This window comes from Heloderma suspectum, chromosome 4, assembly GCF_057233095.1.
Source record: "Heloderma suspectum isolate Gila_16-S chromosome 4, 16-S_ref, whole genome shotgun sequence".
In the NCBI taxonomy this organism is placed as follows: Eukaryota; Metazoa; Chordata; class Lepidosauria; order Squamata; family Helodermatidae; genus Heloderma; species Heloderma suspectum.
In genome coordinates this window covers 107968093-107988632 of record NC_139461.1, presented here as the reverse complement: position 1 = coordinate 107988632, position 20540 = coordinate 107968093, and the positions used below count along the sequence as shown (strand labels likewise).

The 20540-nt window shown below is 42.0% G+C and overlaps 1 protein-coding gene across 1 annotated transcript in view; it reads left to right on the top strand.

Moving 5' to 3' along the window:
- Positions 1-20540, top strand: part of PHACTR1 (phosphatase and actin regulator 1) — a 396386-nt gene that overhangs the window by 290087 nt on the left and 85759 nt on the right. The window contains exon 4 of the mRNA XM_084850304.1: positions 19798-19878. Coding sequence (XP_084706430.1) covers positions 19798-19878 — 81 coding nt within the window. The remainder of the gene's footprint in view (positions 1-19797; positions 19879-20540) is intronic.

Genomic DNA, 20540 nt, shown 5'->3' with positions numbered 1-20540 from the left:
AATGTAAACTAACTCTGTTTGTATTACAAAAATGTTAGTTCATTGGCTCTAAGGTGGAGTTCATGAATTCAAGAATTGCAAACATGCCAGATTCAACTTACAAATTCACTAATATTGAGTTTTGGTGCAATCACTAATTAGGACTAGCCAAAATACTAAAAAATAGCCAGCAAGCTTTGAAGGATTTGTTTTCAGGCTAGATGTTATGTTATACAAATATAGGAAAGGGGGTGGGGTTGTTTGGGGGCCTAGTGAGCCCCACTGTAGGCTGTGGTGTAATGTCCAAGGTGTAAAAAATTACAATAGAAACTGTTCATTCATTACATGTATGGGATGGGGTTGTGGAGTGTGTATGCGATAAGGCCCATGTCACAAGTTTGTACTAGGCCCAAAGAAATGATGCTTGGGCCCTGCACTGCAGTCAGTCCATCCCACCTTTGTAGCGCATGATCACATATGGCAAGAGTGGGCAGCATGCAGCCTATGGACTGCATGTGGTACTCACTGCCCCCCAGTGCAGCATCTGCCACCATCCCACTGCCCCTACAGACCCTGAAAAAAAGTTTTAAAAATGTTTTTTACAGAAAAAATTACAGCCATGATGGAGCACCAAAAAAGTCAAATCCAGCTTGTTTGCAAGCTAGATTTTTATTTTTTTGGCACTTTGTAGTGCTTCAGATAACTTTTTTTCATTAAAACCCACTTTAAAACATTTTCATGGCTCCCAGCAGACTCTGGCCCGCAGGGGAGGTCAGGGGCAAAAATGGCCCCAGGATTTCCCAAAGTTGCCCACCCCTGACATATGGCATTCTACATATGAGAGCACTGTTGCCCAATGCTGATTCACATGCAGACTGTATCTCTAAGTCTTGCTTGCAAGGAAGGATCTTACACCGTATGTGGAAGTAAATTCCACTGATTGCACTAACATTACTTATATGCACATCTTATGTTTAACATCACAATCACATGCATGTTTACTCAAAAGTAAGATACAATGTGTTCAGTGGGGCTTATTCCCAGGTATGTGTGTATAGGACTGCAGCCTTAGACTCCTATCTGCCACTAACTAATTAACAGCAGATACTTTGTCTTCATAAAGAAGCAACTAAATTTAGGGCATTTTACTTTAAGTCAGCATTATTTAATGCCCGCCCTCCCTTACTTTAATAGAGTAGAACCCCCAGTCATAGTCATTTTCTGTTTCAATAATCACTTCCTTTTCAATTATGGATGATAATTTTTGAAGAAACTGTCAATATATCTTAGCTCTCTTCCTTTCTACTTGCACCCAGCAGGATTAAACACTGGCCTAATTACTTCATACATTTGTGAACACTTATCTTGGGATCTTGAACTGATGGCTTCATAATAACCCCATTAAAGAGTTTGCTCCATTGCATGGTTTCCCTTCCCACTGAAATATTATGTTGCTTCTCCTGCATGTTAGATACAGGCCAAGATTCAGAATCCAATGCTGCCCTTGCATGCAGGCCCAGCCCAACCAGACTGCCCTTTCCAGAAATGAGCATTTTTGCTCATTTGGGGGCTTGCCCCTGGAAGTGCTTCATCGTAGACCAGAAACGGCAGGGCTGGCCGCATGTGCAAGGGCAGCATTGAATTTTGTCCTCAGTCCAGAAGATTAAGATAGTGAATGAAAGGAGATTACAGGTGTTACTTCAATGAGTATCAGAATGTGAATTCTGGATCACTCCTGTGCTGGAGTGCCAACTGCCATTATACAAGACTACTAGAATCCTGCACTCCAGGAATTGGCTAGTTTGTTCCAAAAGTGCTGCCACTTGCACAACATTTTGGTCCTCGTGGCTCTCTTTAGGTTGTCTGAAAATGGATTTCCTTTCCATAGATTGTGTGCAATATAGTCCCTTCAAGTTTGTCATATGACGTTGGCTCACCTGTGTATTAGCATTAGCCAGCGTTTCTGTTTTAAACAGTGACCCTTAATTAAGGATGGATACGTCAGTCTATTTTCGGGCCATTGCAGTTTTGCATGTGTTCATTCATGAGTCCCATTTCTTGATTAATCTGCATTTTTTAAAAAAATAACAACAAACATTTTATTTAAAATACATATTTTAAAACTTATTTTCTCACAAAGTACTCATGTCTAAATGCATTTTATTATAAAATATGCATTTTGGTACATTTTTTGAGCCAAGAACTGCATTGCAAAATTTGGGAAAGTGCAAAATCTGAAGGATAATTCCATTCCAAGCTGCGCATTATTCAGAAAGGTGTTGATCAGGTCAGTTCACTTTGAAATGTGGACCAAACAAAATCCTTTAGTATCACTACCCTTGTCCCTGTTGAGGGCTCCCTAATGAACAGATTATTAGGATTGTGACTGAATCATAGAATCATATCATAGAATAGTAGGGTTGGAAGGGGCCTACAAGACCATCGAGTCACATCACATTGTTGGCTCATAACAACTGAGGTCAGACTCCACAGCCTAGGGGCAGCATTACAATGGAAACAGGGACAACTGTTAGTAAAGTTGTGCAATAGTGCCTAACTGATCATTCCCCTTTGACCTTCAGGACAGTAGCTTTGCAGAGCCAGACAGGAAGCCTCTTCCCAGAATTCCCTGCAATGTATGTTTCCTTGTCTGAGGACTGGAAATTGGGACAAGGAACAGCCCTGAGTGGGAGGGAGGGTGACTAGGCCCCAGCCCTGCTTTGACCACTTTGAAGAAGAAAAAAGCAGGATATAAATAGCGTAAATAAAATAGGAATGTTCAGTTGCGTCAGGTGAGCATACCTTTAATATACTGAAATTTGTAAAGGACAGTCTCGGGGGGGGGGGGGGGAAGGCTGAACAACCTTATTATGATCTCAGCAGAAAGTAAGCCTGCTAGGCAAATCTCTTTTGATAACTTTATTGATAAGTTCACTAAAATGAAAGCAAGGAAGAAGTTATTCCAGTAGGCTACCTGCTTTAAATATTAGAAGATTCATTAATTTTTGTAATAAAGGATTTTTGTATGAATTATGCAGTCCACAATCATTTCTGCTCCTAATTTTAGTCATTGTAAATAATGTTTACAGATACTATGATAATTAGTCATTTCCTGAGATTGCAAGATATTTCTTTTGCATGTCTATCAAGTAGATTTGACTGTCTAATAAATTGGCATGCATGGTTTATTAATGAATTTATCATCATTAAATTGGACATGTTAAATTATATATTATGTTGCTCTTCCCTGTATTTAAGTATGCTATGTTATCTTTTTTATAAAAAAAATACTTTTTATTCTGTTTGTATCTTTATAAATGAAATAAACAGTACCAACAGCCTAATCAGTATCTACAGTTTCCCAACAATACGGTATTCTTATGAGGACACAGCAATAACGAAAAAGAGGGGAAAAAATGAAAAAAGAAAACAGAAGAAGGAAGAAGAAAGCAAGAAAAAAAATGAAAAAATATTAAAAAGTTACTTAAAAGGATTAAATTTAAACTCCATTACACACAAACGTCAAATACCATTCTACCTAAAAGTTATACCTATAACATTGGCAATAGTACAATTCAGTACAGCATAGATAATCAACCTTACATTTCAATATCATATCATCAGTCTTAAAGCAAGGAAGCAGGCCTACAATTCATTTCCAATAACCATATATTGCCCTTCAGTTAACATATAATAGTAGAGCTTAACAATTTAACCAGCCTGAAATATTACTAACCAGTCTCATAATAATGATGGTAATAATAATAAAAAAGAAAGGAAATTAGAAAGTATAAATAATAAGTCACTAATAAATTTTATATTGTTGTATAATAATAAAGCTTAAAATCAACCTTACAGCAATCACTAATATATTTTGTACTGGATATATAAATGAGTGTGCACATTTCTATACACCCTCAAACTGTAAATTTAAGTACAGTATAACATATCCATTTAAAAAGAAAGGATTTAAAGGAAAAGGGGAAAAAATGAGAAAGACGAATATATATGAGCAATTATCTCTGGCCTAGCCTGGATCTTACAGACTAAACATAGCCAGTTAACAAAACATGTTTATAGATTTCAGTTCATGGGGCTGAAACAGAAGTCTCACGTGATTTTCCAATTAGCCACACCTCCACCATTTTGTGATTTAGAAACTTCTTCATCTGACTTTCAGAAACAATGCAAAATGTAGCAGGATATTTTAAATTATATTGTAAGTTCATTTGTTTTGCCAGATTTTTCGCCTTGGTAAATTGCCTTCTTTTATCAGCAGTTTCTTTGGTGTAATCCGGAAATAACATGACTTTTTCTCATTTTGATCCCCAAACAAGATTTCTGCCCCCTCTTGCCAGACGCAAGATATAATTTTTTGTGGCAATTCTTGCAAATTGGACTATAAACGTATAACCAGTCCCTTTGGCATTTGGAACACGGAATGCCTGCTCAGTATCAAGTAAATAATTAGATGACACCGGGAGTGTCTCATGCAGAAGCTTTTCTACAAAAGTAGACACATTTACATCAGTAGGTAGATCTTTAATACCAATAATACTTACATTTGCCTTGCACGTGAGAGCCATAGATAACATAGTATGCTATGTTATCTATTGACAGCATGACGGGGGTGCAGGAGGAGGGGCCAAGACTGTTTTGCCCTGGGTTACCTCTCTGTGGCCCTGGGTTTGCCTCAGCTGCCCTGCCCCGCCCCGGGAATTGAAAAGTGTGCACCCCTGGAACAGTTAAGCATAATCACAAACTTGCTATTCTGTCTAAAACAGTAATCAGACATTAATCATTCAAGGGATAGTATCCAATGTGGGCCTTCCACGAGCAGCCCAGGGTGGCTGGTGGCAGCGTGCACACAGGTGGCCTTGCTGGTGGTGCATGTCCAGCCCCTACTACTGGCAGCCACCATGTAGTGCTTCTAAGGGAAAGCGCCACAGCGAGCGGAAATGCTCATTTCTGGAAGGGGCAGGTCCTCCCCTTCAGAAATGAGCATTTCTGCTCATTATGGCACTTCCCTCTGGAAGCACTACATCTCGGCTGCCACCAGCAGGAGCCTCATGTGCACCCACCCGCGGAAGGCCCACATTGGATATTACCTAGGAAGTGCACAAGCGTGGGGCTTTCCATATCTATGCTTGTAATTTGTGTTTAAAGTAGATGCTCAGACCTCTTTGTCGAGAGGAGATGCATGAGCTGTCCCTGCATCAGAAAACATAGGTACCTGCCCTTGGGGGAGATAGGCAAACCTTCACTTTGAATGTGAATGACATGCACAGACCCAGGGATTGCAACTCCCCAGTACTTCCTCGCTCATATAATTAAGCGGCAGTTTTAAGCATGCTTACAAGGAATCATGTCCCATTGAGTTCTGTGGGGCCTACTTCAGAGTACACATATTTAGGATTGTGATGTATGTGATTGTTGGGTGCCTATTTATATAGCACAGTATGTTTTGGTATGCAGATGTGGCCAACTGCCTCAGCCCAGCTTCCCATACATGCTGCTATCCAGTTAGCCATGTATTTTGCAGTTGCCCGAGTGTCTTCTATTTGTGAATCTCTCCGCAGAATATGGTGCAGAGCCCTCTCCATGCATGTGAATCTATTTCGAAGGGCAGCTTGTTAAGATATGGCAATCCTTCACCACTTACCGCATTTTTATTTTTGCTGGCTTTGACCTTCCTCTGTCAAATAAGATACATTACTCTTAAGTTCAACACAGTTTGATACTTGTCTTTCAAAGATAAATGCCAAGTTCTGCACCTAGGAAAAAGAAACCAAATGCATAGTTACAAGATGGGGAATACTTGGTTCAAAAATACTACAAGCGAGAAGGCTCTTGGAATTGTTGTAGATCACAAGCTGAATATGAGCCAACAATGTGATGTGGCTGCAAACAAGGCAAATGCTCTTTTGGGCTGCATTAATAGAAGCATAGCTTCCAAATCCTGGGAAGTACTAGTTCCCCTCTACTCAGCACTGGTTAGGCCTCATCTGGAGTACTGTATCCAGTTCTGGGCACCGCACTTTAAGTGTTACATTTGCATTTGGTAGCTGTTCACTGGAACTCCCAACATGAGGTCCAAAGAGATGTCCATGCGAGTGAAGGAGGCCATCATTAGGTTAAGGAAACAAAATAAACCCATCAGAGAGATAGCAAAAACAGTGGGAGTGGCCCACACAACAGTTCGGAACATCCTGAAAAAGAAGGAATTAACTGGCAAGCTCAGCAACAGCAAAAGGCCTGGAAGACCACGGAAGACAACTAAAGTGGATGACCGCAGAATTCTGCTCATGGTGAAGAGGAACCCTTTCACAACATCTAGCCAGGTCAAGAACGCTCTTGTGGAGGTAGGCATTTCATTGTCAACATCTACAGTCAAGAGACAGCTTTATGAATGTAAATACAGAGGCTTCACAACAAGGTGCAAACCACTGGTAACGCTCAAGAACAGAAAGGCCAGATTAGCCTTTGCCAGCAAACACCTAAAAATGCCTGCGCAGTTCTGGAATAAGGTTCTTTGGACTGATGAAACCAAGATTAACTTGAATGATGGGAAGAGAAATGTATGGAGAAGGAAAGGAACAGCTCATGATCCAAAGCACACCACATCATCTGTCAAACATGGTGGAGGCAGTGTTATGGCATGGGCATGTATGGCTGCCAATGGAACCGGGTCACTGTTGTTTATTGATGACCTGACTGCTGATAAAAGCAGCAGGATGAATTCTGAAGTGTATAGGGCTATACTTCTGCTCAGATTCAGCTGAATGCTACCAAACTGATAGGACACCGCTTCATATTGCAGATGGATAATGCCCCAAAACATACAGCAAAAACTACCCAAGAGTTTCTGAAGGCAAAGAAGTGGGATGTTCTTCAATGGCCAAGTCAGTCACCTGATCTCCACCCAATACAGCATGCTTTTCACTTGCTGAAGACAAGACTGAAGGCAGAAAGACCCATAAGTAGGGATGTCAGAGAATTCCGCCACGGATCTCGGTGAGGCCGAATGCCAGTGCATTCGCCCCCCCGAAATCCGTGGCGGAACGAAGCCCCCCACCCCCCCACCCCATGAAAGGTGCAAGAAACGGAGCACTTACCTGCTGCCGCCCGTGCTGACTTGCGAATGGCAGCCACGTCTGCGGCCACCATTCGCTTCCTCATTATAGCTGTGATAGGCTACATAATTATTTACATAGCCTATCACGGCTAATGCAGGGACGCCATTTGCGCACCTGCGGAGGCCGTGATAGGCTATGTAAATACTTACGTAGCCTATCACAGCAAAAACACAAAACAGCGGACACAAATGGCGGCGGTTACGGTGGCTGCCATTTGCTTTCCCTTTTTTTTTGCCGTTTTAGCCTACGTAAATATTTATGCAGGCTATTACGGTGGGGGGGAAAAGGGAACGCAAATGGCGGCCGCCGTAGCCGCCATTTGCATCCTCTGTTTTGTGGGGGGGGGTTGCCGTGATAGGCTACGTAAATATTTACGTAGCCTGTCACAGCAAAATGCAGAGACGCAAATGGCGGCGGCTATGGCCGCCGCCATTTGCGTCCCTGCAGGCTGCCTAGCGGCCAGATGTCCGGCTCGGGCGGCCCCGGCTGGCGGCTCCGCAGAATCTCCGCGGAGCAGAGCTGGCCGGAGAGAATTTCAGGGGGAGGGATGGAGTACCCCCCCCACACGAATGTCACCCTTCAAAAAGGTAAGTGACTTTCGTACATCCCTACCCACAAACAAGTAGCAGCCGAAGGCAGCTGCAGTAAAGGCCTGGCAAAGCATCTTGAGGGAGGAAATTCAGCATTTGGTCATCTCCATGGGTTCCAGACTTCAGGCAGTCATTGACTGCAAAATATTTTCATCCAGGTATTAAAGGCAGTCCTTAAGTTTGAAATGATGTTGGTTTGTTCCATTACCTATGAGCCACCAAGGATGGGGGGTGGGTATGCCACTGGCTGTACTTCCTGAATGGTTAGTGCCCCACTTTTGTCAAACACCTTGAATTACAGCTGAAAGTCCTGACTTTGCTCCCATCTGGGTGTGTTTCCTTTCAACTTCAGTGTGGTGGTGTACAGAGGCCAACTGTCAAAACAGTTATCCTTGTTCCAATATTTCTGGCCCTGACTGTATAAGTTGCATGAAAATTGTATGCATTTTTTGTATGCATTTCTCTTAATATACACATTTTTGTGTACAATTTTTCCTAACATATATATTTTTGCAAGCACTTTTCCCTAACATGATGTGTAGATCCTTCAGTTCAGTCAAGTAGGCTCAGTTGCACTGTATTTAGCTTAGAGGCATTTTTTCTAGCTGAGGGGCCAGTTGCTCATTTTACTTATTATGTTATTTATAACCTAGCTTTCTTCTGTGGAGCTCATGGCAACATGCATAAAGTTCCCAGACAGAACATGGTTTCCCATCCAGGCCCTGAGCAGGTGCAGACCCATTCATGCCCTGCTTAGCTTCAGCAAGATTGCTGTATCATGCTTTCAGACCATGCGCCATGTCCTAAGAAAATACCATCTAACATCATGCTTTGCATAGAAATATGAAATTGCGTACTCATATTTGTGAACTGATTTGATGTTTGGGTAATCTTAAGCTCCTTTAATGTAAAAGTTCCACCTATAATAGCAGTATTACATTAGTAAATGGGCTGAGCATCTGTGAAGCTCTATTAAGAAACATTAGTCAAAGTCTACAGAACAGCTGTTCCTTCCTTCTGCATCCTTGGAAAACTAGGCAAGATTTCATCTTCCAGTTTCTTACTATTTTGGCACTTCAAGTATTACACTTCTATCATTAATCAATCAATCAATAATAATTAGGAATTGCCTGAAGTAAAATACAGTATACCTTCTTCAAATAAGTGAACAGCCCAATTGTGAAGACTACATGGCTAGGGTGGCCATGTGTCATACTTCACAGGGGACAGTCCTCTATTTGAAGGGCTGTCCAGTCCAAGTCTGGTTTAAAAGATAAAGAGACATAAGAATTTGCCCATAAACATTTAGCACCTGGACAGCAGACTGAGCAGGTACTTGGGTTACCTGGTCACAGTTTTCCCCACAATGATGAGATGTATTGTATTTCTATCTGAATTATAGTAATTATTTCTACACTTGCAGCCATACATCTAAATTCACATATACAATTTTTATGCCAGTCCGTGACCTCTTATTGGTAGTATGTGAGTGGCCTGCCTATACATGGCCACCAAACAACATGGCAGAATTCCTCTGATGTGCAGCATTGTTAGCCAGCCAGTGGCAAGATGAGTGTCCCTTTCTTAATTAAAGGCACCAAGCCTAAGCACATGCACCTGAAACAACCACATATTGTTTGCTCTTTAACCCTTCCTCCACTTTCCTCCCCCACCCCGCCTTCCTTTGTTGTTTCCATCTCATATTTTAGATTGTAAACTCCTCAAGGCAGAGACCTCTGTCAAGTGCCATTCACATTGACAGTCTCACACACACACACACACACACACACACACAAAATAAGGTGCTCCATCATCTCCTGAAAAATGTGAAACAAGTACCCAAAGGTCACTTTGGTAGGTATTCATTGAACTTGTACCATTTCACATGCAGCTTTTCTGTGAAAGCAATTAATTTCCTTTTCAGTAGAGTGGTAGGTCAATGTTGGTGATCTGCTCTTCCCTGGTTGATATACTCGAGTACTCCTACTTGCTGCAATCCACTATTTTTCTTCTCTGTTATACCTGTTTGTAGTAAGGAATTAAATAGCTGATGCGTTACAGTATTGCCTGGGTGGGGCTCACAGGCTTATATTTTGTTTTGCACCTTAAATGGTGCTGAAGAAATGTGTCACAGTACTTCCACCATGCCGAGCAGTTGCGTTAGCATAACCAGCAACCATTCTGTGCAAGGGCAGTGAAGAAGGTCTAGTTCACGATATAAATCAAACACTAATGCCATTCTGTTTACTCTGGTTTATAGGGTGCATACAGTGCAATCCTATGCACGTATACTCAGAAGTGAGTCCCATTTGTATTCAGTGAGACTTACTTCCAAGTAAGTGCATACAGGATTGCAGCCTTAGGTTTGTAGTGATGAAAGGCCATGCAGTGGTTGCAACTGTTTTACACAGCATCATTCCTGAGTCCCCATTGTCCCTTTATTTTCTGGGCAGTTATTTGTGCTTAATCAAGCCAGAACACAGGACAGTGGTGGCCATTTTTTAAGTTGGTACACAGGGACATCTGGCTGGCTTCCAGATAAGACAGAAATGCTGATTCATCATATCGTTTTGTTGTTATGATTATCTCCACCTTGTTACTTTTGTCAATTTCTAGTTCACCTCAAACCCATCCAAACACTTGATCCAGTCTGAAATGGAGGTTGTAGGCTTAGTTAGGTTTCCTTTTTAAAAAATGTGATCTGACCTTTTTGTGTTCTTTTTACTTTGTTTTTAAGTAGTACCAGTGATGGGAACTGTTTCCAACAATGGAACCAAGAGAGGAGCAATTCTCTCCCTCCGCCCCGGATCCTCAAAATCTGCTCCGAAAGAGCTGGGATCCTGCAGAGGATCCTTTTGTGCAAAAGTAAAAGAGAGCTTCAAATGTTCTGTAAGACTAAAACCTGAAAAAATGTGAAACTACACTAAAACCAAACTATTGGATTTCACCCATAGTTTTATCTAAGGATGTTGTACATATATACTATCTGCTTTCATATTTTACTTTTTTTTTAACTAGAAAAGATGGTGGGATAAACTCAACAAAAGTCTAGCGATAGAGACTATGGGTAGTGTGCTGTTCACCACAGAAGTACCTTTGATGGCACTGCATGGCTGAAAAATTGTACTGTACCAAGCCCACAGTCCTAGCAAGGCTATATAGCTAGTGTAGAATAGAGATGGAAGAGAAATTTGTTCAGTTTGCATTTTAATGTGAACTTACCTAATTTCACACTTTTGAGCCACTATCAGAACCAAAACTCAGGTACCCTTTGTAATTTGAACTTTGAATTTTGCAATGGAGTTCTCCAATAAAAATGTGTATCAAATGTTTATATAAGGAAATATAGTGTCCAAAAATGCATTACGTTAGGAAAATTGCTTGCAAAAATGTGTAAATTAGACAAACATGCATAAAATACATGTATAAGGAGAAATGTGCACAAAAATGCATATGAATTTTCATGTGAACTTTTAAACCAAAATTCTCAAAAGTTCGGGACAAACCAAACGTAAGACTGGGAAAATTGTTAAAGTTCAAGATGAACTGAACTTAAGACTGAAAAAATGAGAAACTGAAGGAAACCACAATTGACAGATTCCTCCATCCCTAGTGTAGAGGAGGGGCTAAAGAGGCTGAGCTATGAATCAGAAAGTCCCCAGTTTGAATTTCACATCTCCCATAAATTCACTAGGTGAGCCACTCTCTCTCAGCCTCTGACTCCCATTCCCATCTGCAGTAGGGTGGGGGTGGGGATAATAATACTGACTTACTTACAGGGTTCTTGTAAGGATTGCAGCTAGATAATGCATATGAAATGCTTTGAAACCTGAAAGTGCTCTACAGCTATTATTTTAGCATGCAGGGGAAACCACCTAATAAAGGAAATCATTACTTCATCTCCTTTTTTATTACTTATTCTGTCGATTTGCATCTTAAAATAACACTTCAGCATAGCAGAGTTACACATGATAAAGGATCCCAGGAAGTCATATGAGGAAAGGGTGAAGGAACTTACCGTAGGGAGAAAGAAGATTAAAGGCAATAGCATAAACAGGGCTGGACAGCATGAAGTCTTTGTTCATGGCATAGCCACCTAGAGGGCACAGATAAGATGGAACCAACATGTTCACTCCCACAAAAGGAAAAGTATTAAATGCCTTTTCCATTCCACATTTACCAACTTTTTTTTAGCTAAAATGTGTGGCTCTAGCTGTTTTGTTATTTCCTTTCCCAAAACTAGTTCAGCTCATGCATGTGCAGTTTAATACAATAGATATGTTTTTGAAAAGATTTATGATATTGAAATTATAATACTCATTATAATTATTGTAATGCATTTTGCAAAAAAAAAGAAGTTTGCAATAACTTTTGTTGGGTGTATTTGTTTTTGTATTTTGACCTAATTCATTTCAATACATTCTAGGTTGGATCCAGATTACGTTACTTGCATTTGGGTCCTACTGAAATGTCATGGCTAAATGAAGTCCCATAGATTTAAACGGGAACAGAGCTCAACTCGCTTACTCTGGATCCAACACTATGTGCCTAACAAGGGAGATCCTATAAGAGCAGTCTAGCAATGGAATGAACATCCAGTGGAGGTTGTGAAAGTACCTTATATTTGTTTTGTAAGGAATTCATTACATATCTTGTGTTGGTGATTATGTTCTCTTGTTCCCATTTTCTTTCGTTATACCATTGTTGACTGGTTTTATTGTTAGGCTCCCCTCATCTGTTCAGAGTGCCAGGGGATAGCCTTTTCTTCCTAACCTCTGTGTGACTGGGAGATTTGGTTTGCCATGCACCCAGATTTGCTGATAGGCAACTGTGTGCCAAAGCTTACACAGACACTGATGAATGTGTTTGAAATCTGGATGCACAGAGAACCTATTCATCACCAGTGTGGTGTAGTAGTTGGGGTGTAGGACTAGGCTTGGGGAGACCTGGGTTCTAGTCCCCACTTGGCCATGAAGCTCACTGGGTGACTTTGGGCCAGGCACTGACTCTCAACCTAACCCACCTCACAGGGTTGTTGTGAGGATAAAATGGGGAGGAGGAGGATCATGTTTGCCACCGTGGGCTCCTTGGATGTGATAAATGTAACCAATAAATAAATAAACATGTTAATTCAAGCTGGACTGACACAAGGAAGTTCACCAATTTGAAACGGCTTATGAGAGTTAGCAGAGTGACATTTAGGGATGTACGGAACGACTTACCTGTTTAATTTCGTGACATCCGCGGTGGGGGGGAGGCGCTCTGTCCCTCCCCCCGAAATCCTTGCCGGCCGACTCCACTCTGCGGCAACTCAGCGGAGCCACCGGCTGGGCCCAACCACAGCGACATCCAGCCGCTGCTGGGCTGCGCAGGGACGCAAATGGTGGCCACCGTAGCCACCACCATTTAAGTCCCTTTTTTCCGCCATGATAGGCTACGTAAATATTTACGTAGCCTATCACGGCCTCTGCAGGGATGCAAATGGTATATTTACGTAGCCTATCACGGTGAAAAATCATGAAGCGAATGGTGGCCACCATTCGCAAAGCAGCGCGAACGGCACCAGGTAGGTGCTCTGTTTCGCGTGCCTTTCGCAGGGTGGTGGGGCGGGGTGGCTTCGTTCCGCCACGGATTTCGGGGGGCCAAATGCACTGGCATTCGTCCTCACTGAGATCTGTGGCAGAATCCTCCGCCATCCCTAGTCACATTGTCTTTTTGCTGACATGGGCTCGACACAGGACAGGACAAGCAGTAGCAACACTTTGTCATCACAAACAGTGACCTGATGTTGTACTGCCCTCTACTCTGTCCTGCTCATTACATAGAGTTATGGCAAACCATGATACCTTGTGTGGCACCTCCCACCCCTCCACGTCCAATAGCCCCATATGGAAGGGGCAACAAAATGTATGGTATGGTACAATCATGTCGCATATTTACATAATGTTAGAGGCAGGCTGCCATTTTCAGGTACAATGCCAAATCTGTCATCATGTCCACTTCTACCTGCAGAAGGACAGTTACCGTGGCTACTACAGAGACTGTAACAGCTACTTTTAGGTCTGGAGCTAAAAAAGTCATAATGCCCAGTTTTTGTGACCATGCTTGAGGTACAAGGGGAAGTCAGCGCAGAGCCTGAAAATGCATTTGCTGTCTCTTGCTGAGAATTTTGATTGACTGTGCAAGCATGTTTAGCATGGCTGGCATATTACCCCTTTGTTATATACGTTCACCTTTAACTCCACAAAGATTTTTTGGAAGTGCTTTTATTTTTATCTGCTCACAGTTAACTGCGTTTCTGTTTATTAAGAGAAGATATTGCTAGAGTGAGTGACACCATTTCATGATCATATGTATTACTTCGCTTTGCATTTACTTAGCATCACATTCTCTTCATATTGTTGTTGTTTTTTCTTATGTTATTTAACTCAAGATCTTCTCTCTTACATTTTGCCTATTCTTGTTCTATCAAGCCAGCTCTGATTGGTCTGTGAAATCCATTAAGAAAGTCTGCTTTCAATCTGGCTGGAAATGTCCTTTCCTGGGGTCAGCTGCATCTTAGATTGATTTTCAGTTCCCTCATATGAGAAATGTGCATCCATCCCATTTGGATTTCTCATCTAGCACAATAAGGAATATATGAGAATTTTGTTTCAGTTTGCAAGTCTCTCAAAAAGACCCCCATTTTCAAATGCAAACAGAAGCACATGTTATCAGAAAATGTTTGCAAATTCCCAACTCACATTCATATGTGAAAAAATGTGTACTTTTAAAAATGCATACAGAAATGCGCATTCTATCCATTGGAACAAACAAACAAAATAGGTCGCAAACAAGAATGGGAGCAAGCCAAACCCAGCTTTGAAGTGAAGTTTGGAGAATTTTAGCAAGCTCAAGCATCCCTGATTCTCCCAGTGCAATTCCTTCTATTAACTACGGCTTCTAAAGTGGTTTAAGTTTTATGTATCTGGATTTCCTTGGGTTTACTGGACTTTGGGATCGAAACCATTCTTCTGTATCCTGCTTCAACATTAAAAGTTTTGTTTTCAGCTCTTTCTTTCTTTCTTTCTTTCTCTAGATCTCTATTCATCTACAAGTTTTTTCTACTTTGTCAATTGCTGGTCTGGAGGTTTCTGTAAATTCCGTGGCCTCGGTTCTTAAAGAATAACAAAATCTCAATAAAGAGAGAGGCAAACAGACCAACAGTAAAGGCAGAGAGGGGGGAAGTAGAAGGAAAAAATATAGCCAGAAAAGGAGCCAACAAGAAGAGAGATTTATTTCCGAGGACAGAGATATGTTTTAAAATTCCCAGTAAGGGTGTCAGCATTGAGACCTAACATAAATGGTTTGCAGAATCCAGTTGAAATGGGGGGGGATGGGACGGACGGACAGGGAAGACAAGCAGCTCCTTAAAACAACTCTAAGTGTGAGACTGTGTAGCCCAGTGGATTATCTTCCCCACTCAGGGCATAACTACATGTTAAACATCAAGCCTTAAAAAAAATTAAGTACGGCAGAGGGATCTAGATTGGCACTACACCACAAGGGGAGTTCAACCCTCTCCTGCTGTGAATGTTAAAAAAGTTGCCCCTGTGCCGCGATAGAAAATTGTATTGCTATTTACAGCACAGAAGGTGATTTTTTCAGGATTGTTGGGGGGAGGGGGTTTAAACAGAAAAACAGAGTTGAATCTTTTTTCTTTCTGTTTTAATTAATAGTGTTGTGAATAGTTGTTGTGAATGGTTATGCTTTGTCGTTAGGTTTTTGTTATTTGTTTGCTTGTTCCCCCTTTTTGTTTGCTTGTTCCCCCTTTTTGTTTTGTATTGTTATAATTGCAAGTGATTTTTTAAAGCACAAAATCAAGAGAAAGGTGATTCTCGAAGTGATTGAAATATTTATTCTGCCCAACACATTTTGGAAATAGAATTGCTTCTTTACCATGACTATATATTCTTAATACTGCATCTACCCACTTCTTTGAAAGGAGAGGGTCAACTTTTTAATCAGCTGACTTCATATTAGTGAACCTACTTGCATATAGCTCAGAGTCAAACCTGATATGACTATGAATTCATATTAGGTTTGACTGTGTCCCATCGTCAGACCTATGGCCCAAGTGGAGTCCACCAGGAGAAGAGCCTTCAGTGTGGTGGCCCCCTTTCTTTGGAATTCCCTTCCCCCTGGAGGTCAGGCAAGCACCAACACCACGTTATTTCCGGCGCTTCCTGAAAACTGCACTGTTCCAGGAGGCACTCCTTAATTGACCAGTTACAGTTTTTATTGGCATTGTGTTTTTAAACAAGTATAATCTTACTGTGGTGTTTTTAATCTTTTTATTCTTTTACTGTTTTATCCCTTGTGTTCACCGCTCTGAAATCTGTTCCAGATATGGAGCGGTATATAAATATTGTAAATAAATAAATAAACTGGGAAATCTGGGGGCCATTTTTGCTCCCCAGCTCCTGCCACCCCAATAGGCTGCAGTCTGTGGGGCACCTCTACAGTTCATGGTGGTCCCCACAAAAATAAATATATATTTTTTTTAATTGACAGTATGTCAAAATTTGCCAGCAAACCACTATAGAGCACAAGGGTTAAATTTATCTTGCAAACAAGCTAAATATGAAATTTGTAGGCACTACAGCCGCCATATGTTGTGTTTTTTTTGGAGGGGGGATTTTCCACCACCACCAAATATGGTGGCATAGCAAGGGCCACACTGGGGAGTGGCGGGAACTGCAGGCAGGCTGAAGGCCACATGTGGCCATCCCTGCCATACATTGTCAGCATATAAATGTGCAAGCCTTGTTTAGAGAACATATCAGTTATTACCTGTAGTGTTGGCTACTTCAGTCATTCCACATTGCCCTTATACAGCCACACACACACACACACACACACACAGCAACTAAAGTCTGGTTTGGTAGAGGAAGTGATTTGTTATCTCCTAATTCTGTCTAAGTGCACACAAAGGACTTACTTTTAAAGAGCAAAGTGTTGGTTTGTGGCCAACATTGAAAGAGAACCATTTGTGACATCTTCTGCGGCCTAACTAACAAAACACAGCTATGCCACATAGGATCTCAAGAAACTTGTCTTGTGAGCAGGCAATCACCAAAGCCAAGTTATCTGCCATTTATATTCTTCACAATTTAGCCTCAATAATAGTCTGTGTATGCAACTCCCAAGAAGATTTCAGTCTTTAAATTGCTGTCTTGCTCTCCCATTATCTTTAAGAGGAGAGTGTGTCTTGTTGGAACTTCAGTACATCTTGTCTTCCCAGTTAGGGTCGTGTGTGTCTAAAAGCTAATGGCAAACATACAGCTCGGGGGGGGGGGGGGGGCTCAGTTCTTAAAGTGCCAGCCACTCTTCCTTGCTGGCCTTTCCCTTGGAAAATGCCAGGGGGTCTGCCAGAGAGGAGTGGGGCTGGTGGGCAACTACAGGGTTTGGCTTGGCCAGCCAAAAGTTGTATACCACCAATTCAGGCCATAAGCCCCCCCAACACTTGCAGTCTAAAATGGTGCAGTCCAGAATTCTCCCTCACTCCAGTCTATCATACTTATTTCAATTCTTAGCCATGTGGGGAGCTGTTTCAGACAAAACATCTTGCCACAGGGACCTGCTTAGCAAGTTGTTGTATTTTCAAGTCTGCCGTTGGATTGCTTATATGAATCAGGCCATATTCAAAGCCTTTTCTAGCGTGCAGTAGCTTTTTGTATCCCACATTGTGTGGCTGCAAGTTAACCACCTCGTCCTCAAAACTTGGGCTGGTATCACAGGCCTTTAAGTCAGGGGTGCAGAACTTCAGGCCCAGGGGCCAAATCCAGCCCTCTGGGATCCCCAAAAGGCCACACCCCATATCCCCCGACCTCCAATCATTTGCTGGTTTCTTGGCTTTTGTGCAGCTTTCCCCCCATTCTAACAGGTTGAAATGCTTCTCCTAAAGCTTAGTTACAGGCAGCAAGACCTTTAAGCTAAATATGCTGGTATTTTGGCCTCACTGCCTTTTCCTACCACTGGAATGTGGCCTGCAAGGCCTTCTCCAAAATAGAATTCAGCCCTCAGACTGAAAGAATTTCGACAGCCCTGCTTTAGCCCTGATCTGGGGCAGCTTTTTTTCCACTTCTGCAGCAGAGGATGGAATAGTGCCTTACTGTCCCATTCTTACCATCCCTGCCATGCAGCTTAACATTCTGCCTTACCAGAGAGGCCAAGCAGATGTCCAGTGAGTCAGGAATCAAGGTGTTCAGAGTTACAGAGAGAGGAGCTGCTCCACAAGGAGGCACAGGGGGAGCCCAGCAAGAAAAGGTGCTGCTGCAGCTCAGGCTAGACCCCAACTGATCAGATTTATAGCAGGCTCTTCTGCCCCACCTCTTCTTGATCTGTCAGCCTGGCCTTGATCTGGTGCACATGAAGAATCTGGCTTCTTTGTCATCAGTAGGGCTCAGGGATGGTTGACCTTGTGCTGCAGGTAGGCACTGAATGTCTGGATTTTGTCTCCTGCTCAAACACACCATCACCTCTGCTCCTGGGGTCCTGGGGGTGATACTGGTGGACCTGGAGTGTGGGGTGGGAGACCAGTGAGGATGTATTGATTCCTCTTAACTGGTAGCTTCTTCAAGTGGCCTATTTCCCAGGGGGTGGTCTTGGTATCCACCATCTTCCCTTGAACCCTGTAAATACTAGAGCCAGCAATAGAGTATTCCTGTGAGGTCTCATCCAGTTCTGGAGTAGTCCTACCAGGAATATGGTGGCACATGACGCTTCCCTTACAAGCTTTGCCTTCGTGCATATAGTTCTGCTACTCTAGAGCAGGAGAGACAAATTGAGGATAGAGGAGCATGATGACATGGGAAGTTTAAAAATGGTCATGCGATACATAAGGAAAAGGAACAACTGAGGATCCAGTAGCCCTATACCCAGGCATAGAACATGGGGGGGGGGGGATGAGCAAGCAATGGTGGAAAAGCAGATGGGTGTGCTGGCAAGCCAGTACGGGATACTCTTGGCACTAGATTACATACAGTCATAAGAGTAATATCTACCTCATACCCTATGTAGATAAATGTGTGGGGCTGAGTTTTCTTTATGCAAAAAGAGAGAGTGAATGTTCAGAATAGTTATCCATACCTGACAAAATTGCAGTAACACTGCACCTGCCTCTCAGTGGGAGATGGTATTTTGGTGCCAAATTCAGCAGACCTGACATCCTAAGGGACACGCTTGGCACAGCATATGCAATTATCTGTTGCAGTGAACAGGAAATAAGAGATTTGCAAAGTTCCTGAAAGGTCACCTGTACAGAAATGAATAATTTCTTGATGGGATCTGGCACCACTGAAATAAGTCAGGCAGCCTCTTGTCATGTATTACAATGGCAACTGGATCAAGAGCTTATTGTGCATTTAAGACCATTTCTGGGAAAAGCCAGCAAATGAAAAAATGAACAGCAGTTGAAATATATACTCCTCTCCATCTCTAGCATCCTTCAAGTGTCACAGAAGCATTGTAAAGCAGAAAACACCCACACACAAAGTGTAACCAAGAAGTCACAACATTTAAAGTTATGTGACCATGGGAGCTGGGGGGTTTTAAGCCATCTACATCAGTGACCATCACCACACCTCACAGCAGTGAATTCTGTGCGATAATTATGCATTGTGTGAAGAAGTACTGGGGGGGGGGGGGGGAGATCTGGCCTGAATCAACTGCTGCTGAATTTCAAATAAAAACCTGTCTTTCTATATCCCAGGCTGATGGCTTTCTGCCTGTAAAGGAGGCTGCTACAGGTTATTGTTGACAGCCTGGTGAATGGGCTTCAACTCAGCTAACTTGCATAGAATTGGGCTGCTATTTGATCAATTTGAAATCACATTTATAAATAAATAAATAAATGGAAGAACAAATTTTGTACCTATTGCTTATTAAAGTTGTGATTATCAGCAAACATGGACTAGGACATGATGTACAAGTATGTCAAGAATAAAGAATGGTTTAATAAGCAGGGATTTTAATTATTATTTTTTAAGTTTCCTGACCTTTTGGAATAATCTTGTTGTCGTAACTATGATTTTGTTTCCTCTTTTTGGTAGCACTTGAAAGAAAAATATCAATGAGGCAAAGCAGAGAGGAGCTTATCAAGAGAGGAGTGTTGAAGGAAATTTTCGATAAAGGTAAGAAACATTGTCTACTCACAGAACTGTGATGTGTGGCATAGATAAAGGTTGTTCAGTCGTTCAGTCGTGTCCGACTCTTCGTGACCCCATGGACCATAGCACGCCAGGACTTCCTGTCCTGCGCTCTCTCCCGGAGCGTGCTCAGGCATAGATAATACAACTTGATATTAGCAGAGAATTTGTTATAGCAGATGCCACAGGACTGTGCTATGGATTTTTGCTATGTTTGTTTACAAAGGTTGGACCCCAAACTGAAGGACTAATAAAGCAGCAATTCCAAATCCATTAAGAAGCAACATTTTTAGTAAAGTCAAAATGTTGGTTGGGTGGCATCAAAACATTTTTTATGGAAAATATTGTTTTCCAGTTCAGCGGTGCATGTGAAAAACGGCCTTGTAATGGAAACTGTATCGATCATCTTTCCACAGCACAAAAGAAAGGGAAATAAAAGTCCCAAACTTCTTACGAAGGACCAGAATAACACTGCTGTGGGAACAAAAGCAATTTCACTGAATTTAATTCCACATTTTACTTGCCTGTGTGAGATCCAAGTCAGGCTTTAAAAAATTATTAACGTTCACTTGATTTATTTGAGCCACCATGTAGGGCACAGTTCAGCCAAAGTTAAGCAGTTTGGTTTCAGTGGGAGGGATGTGAAG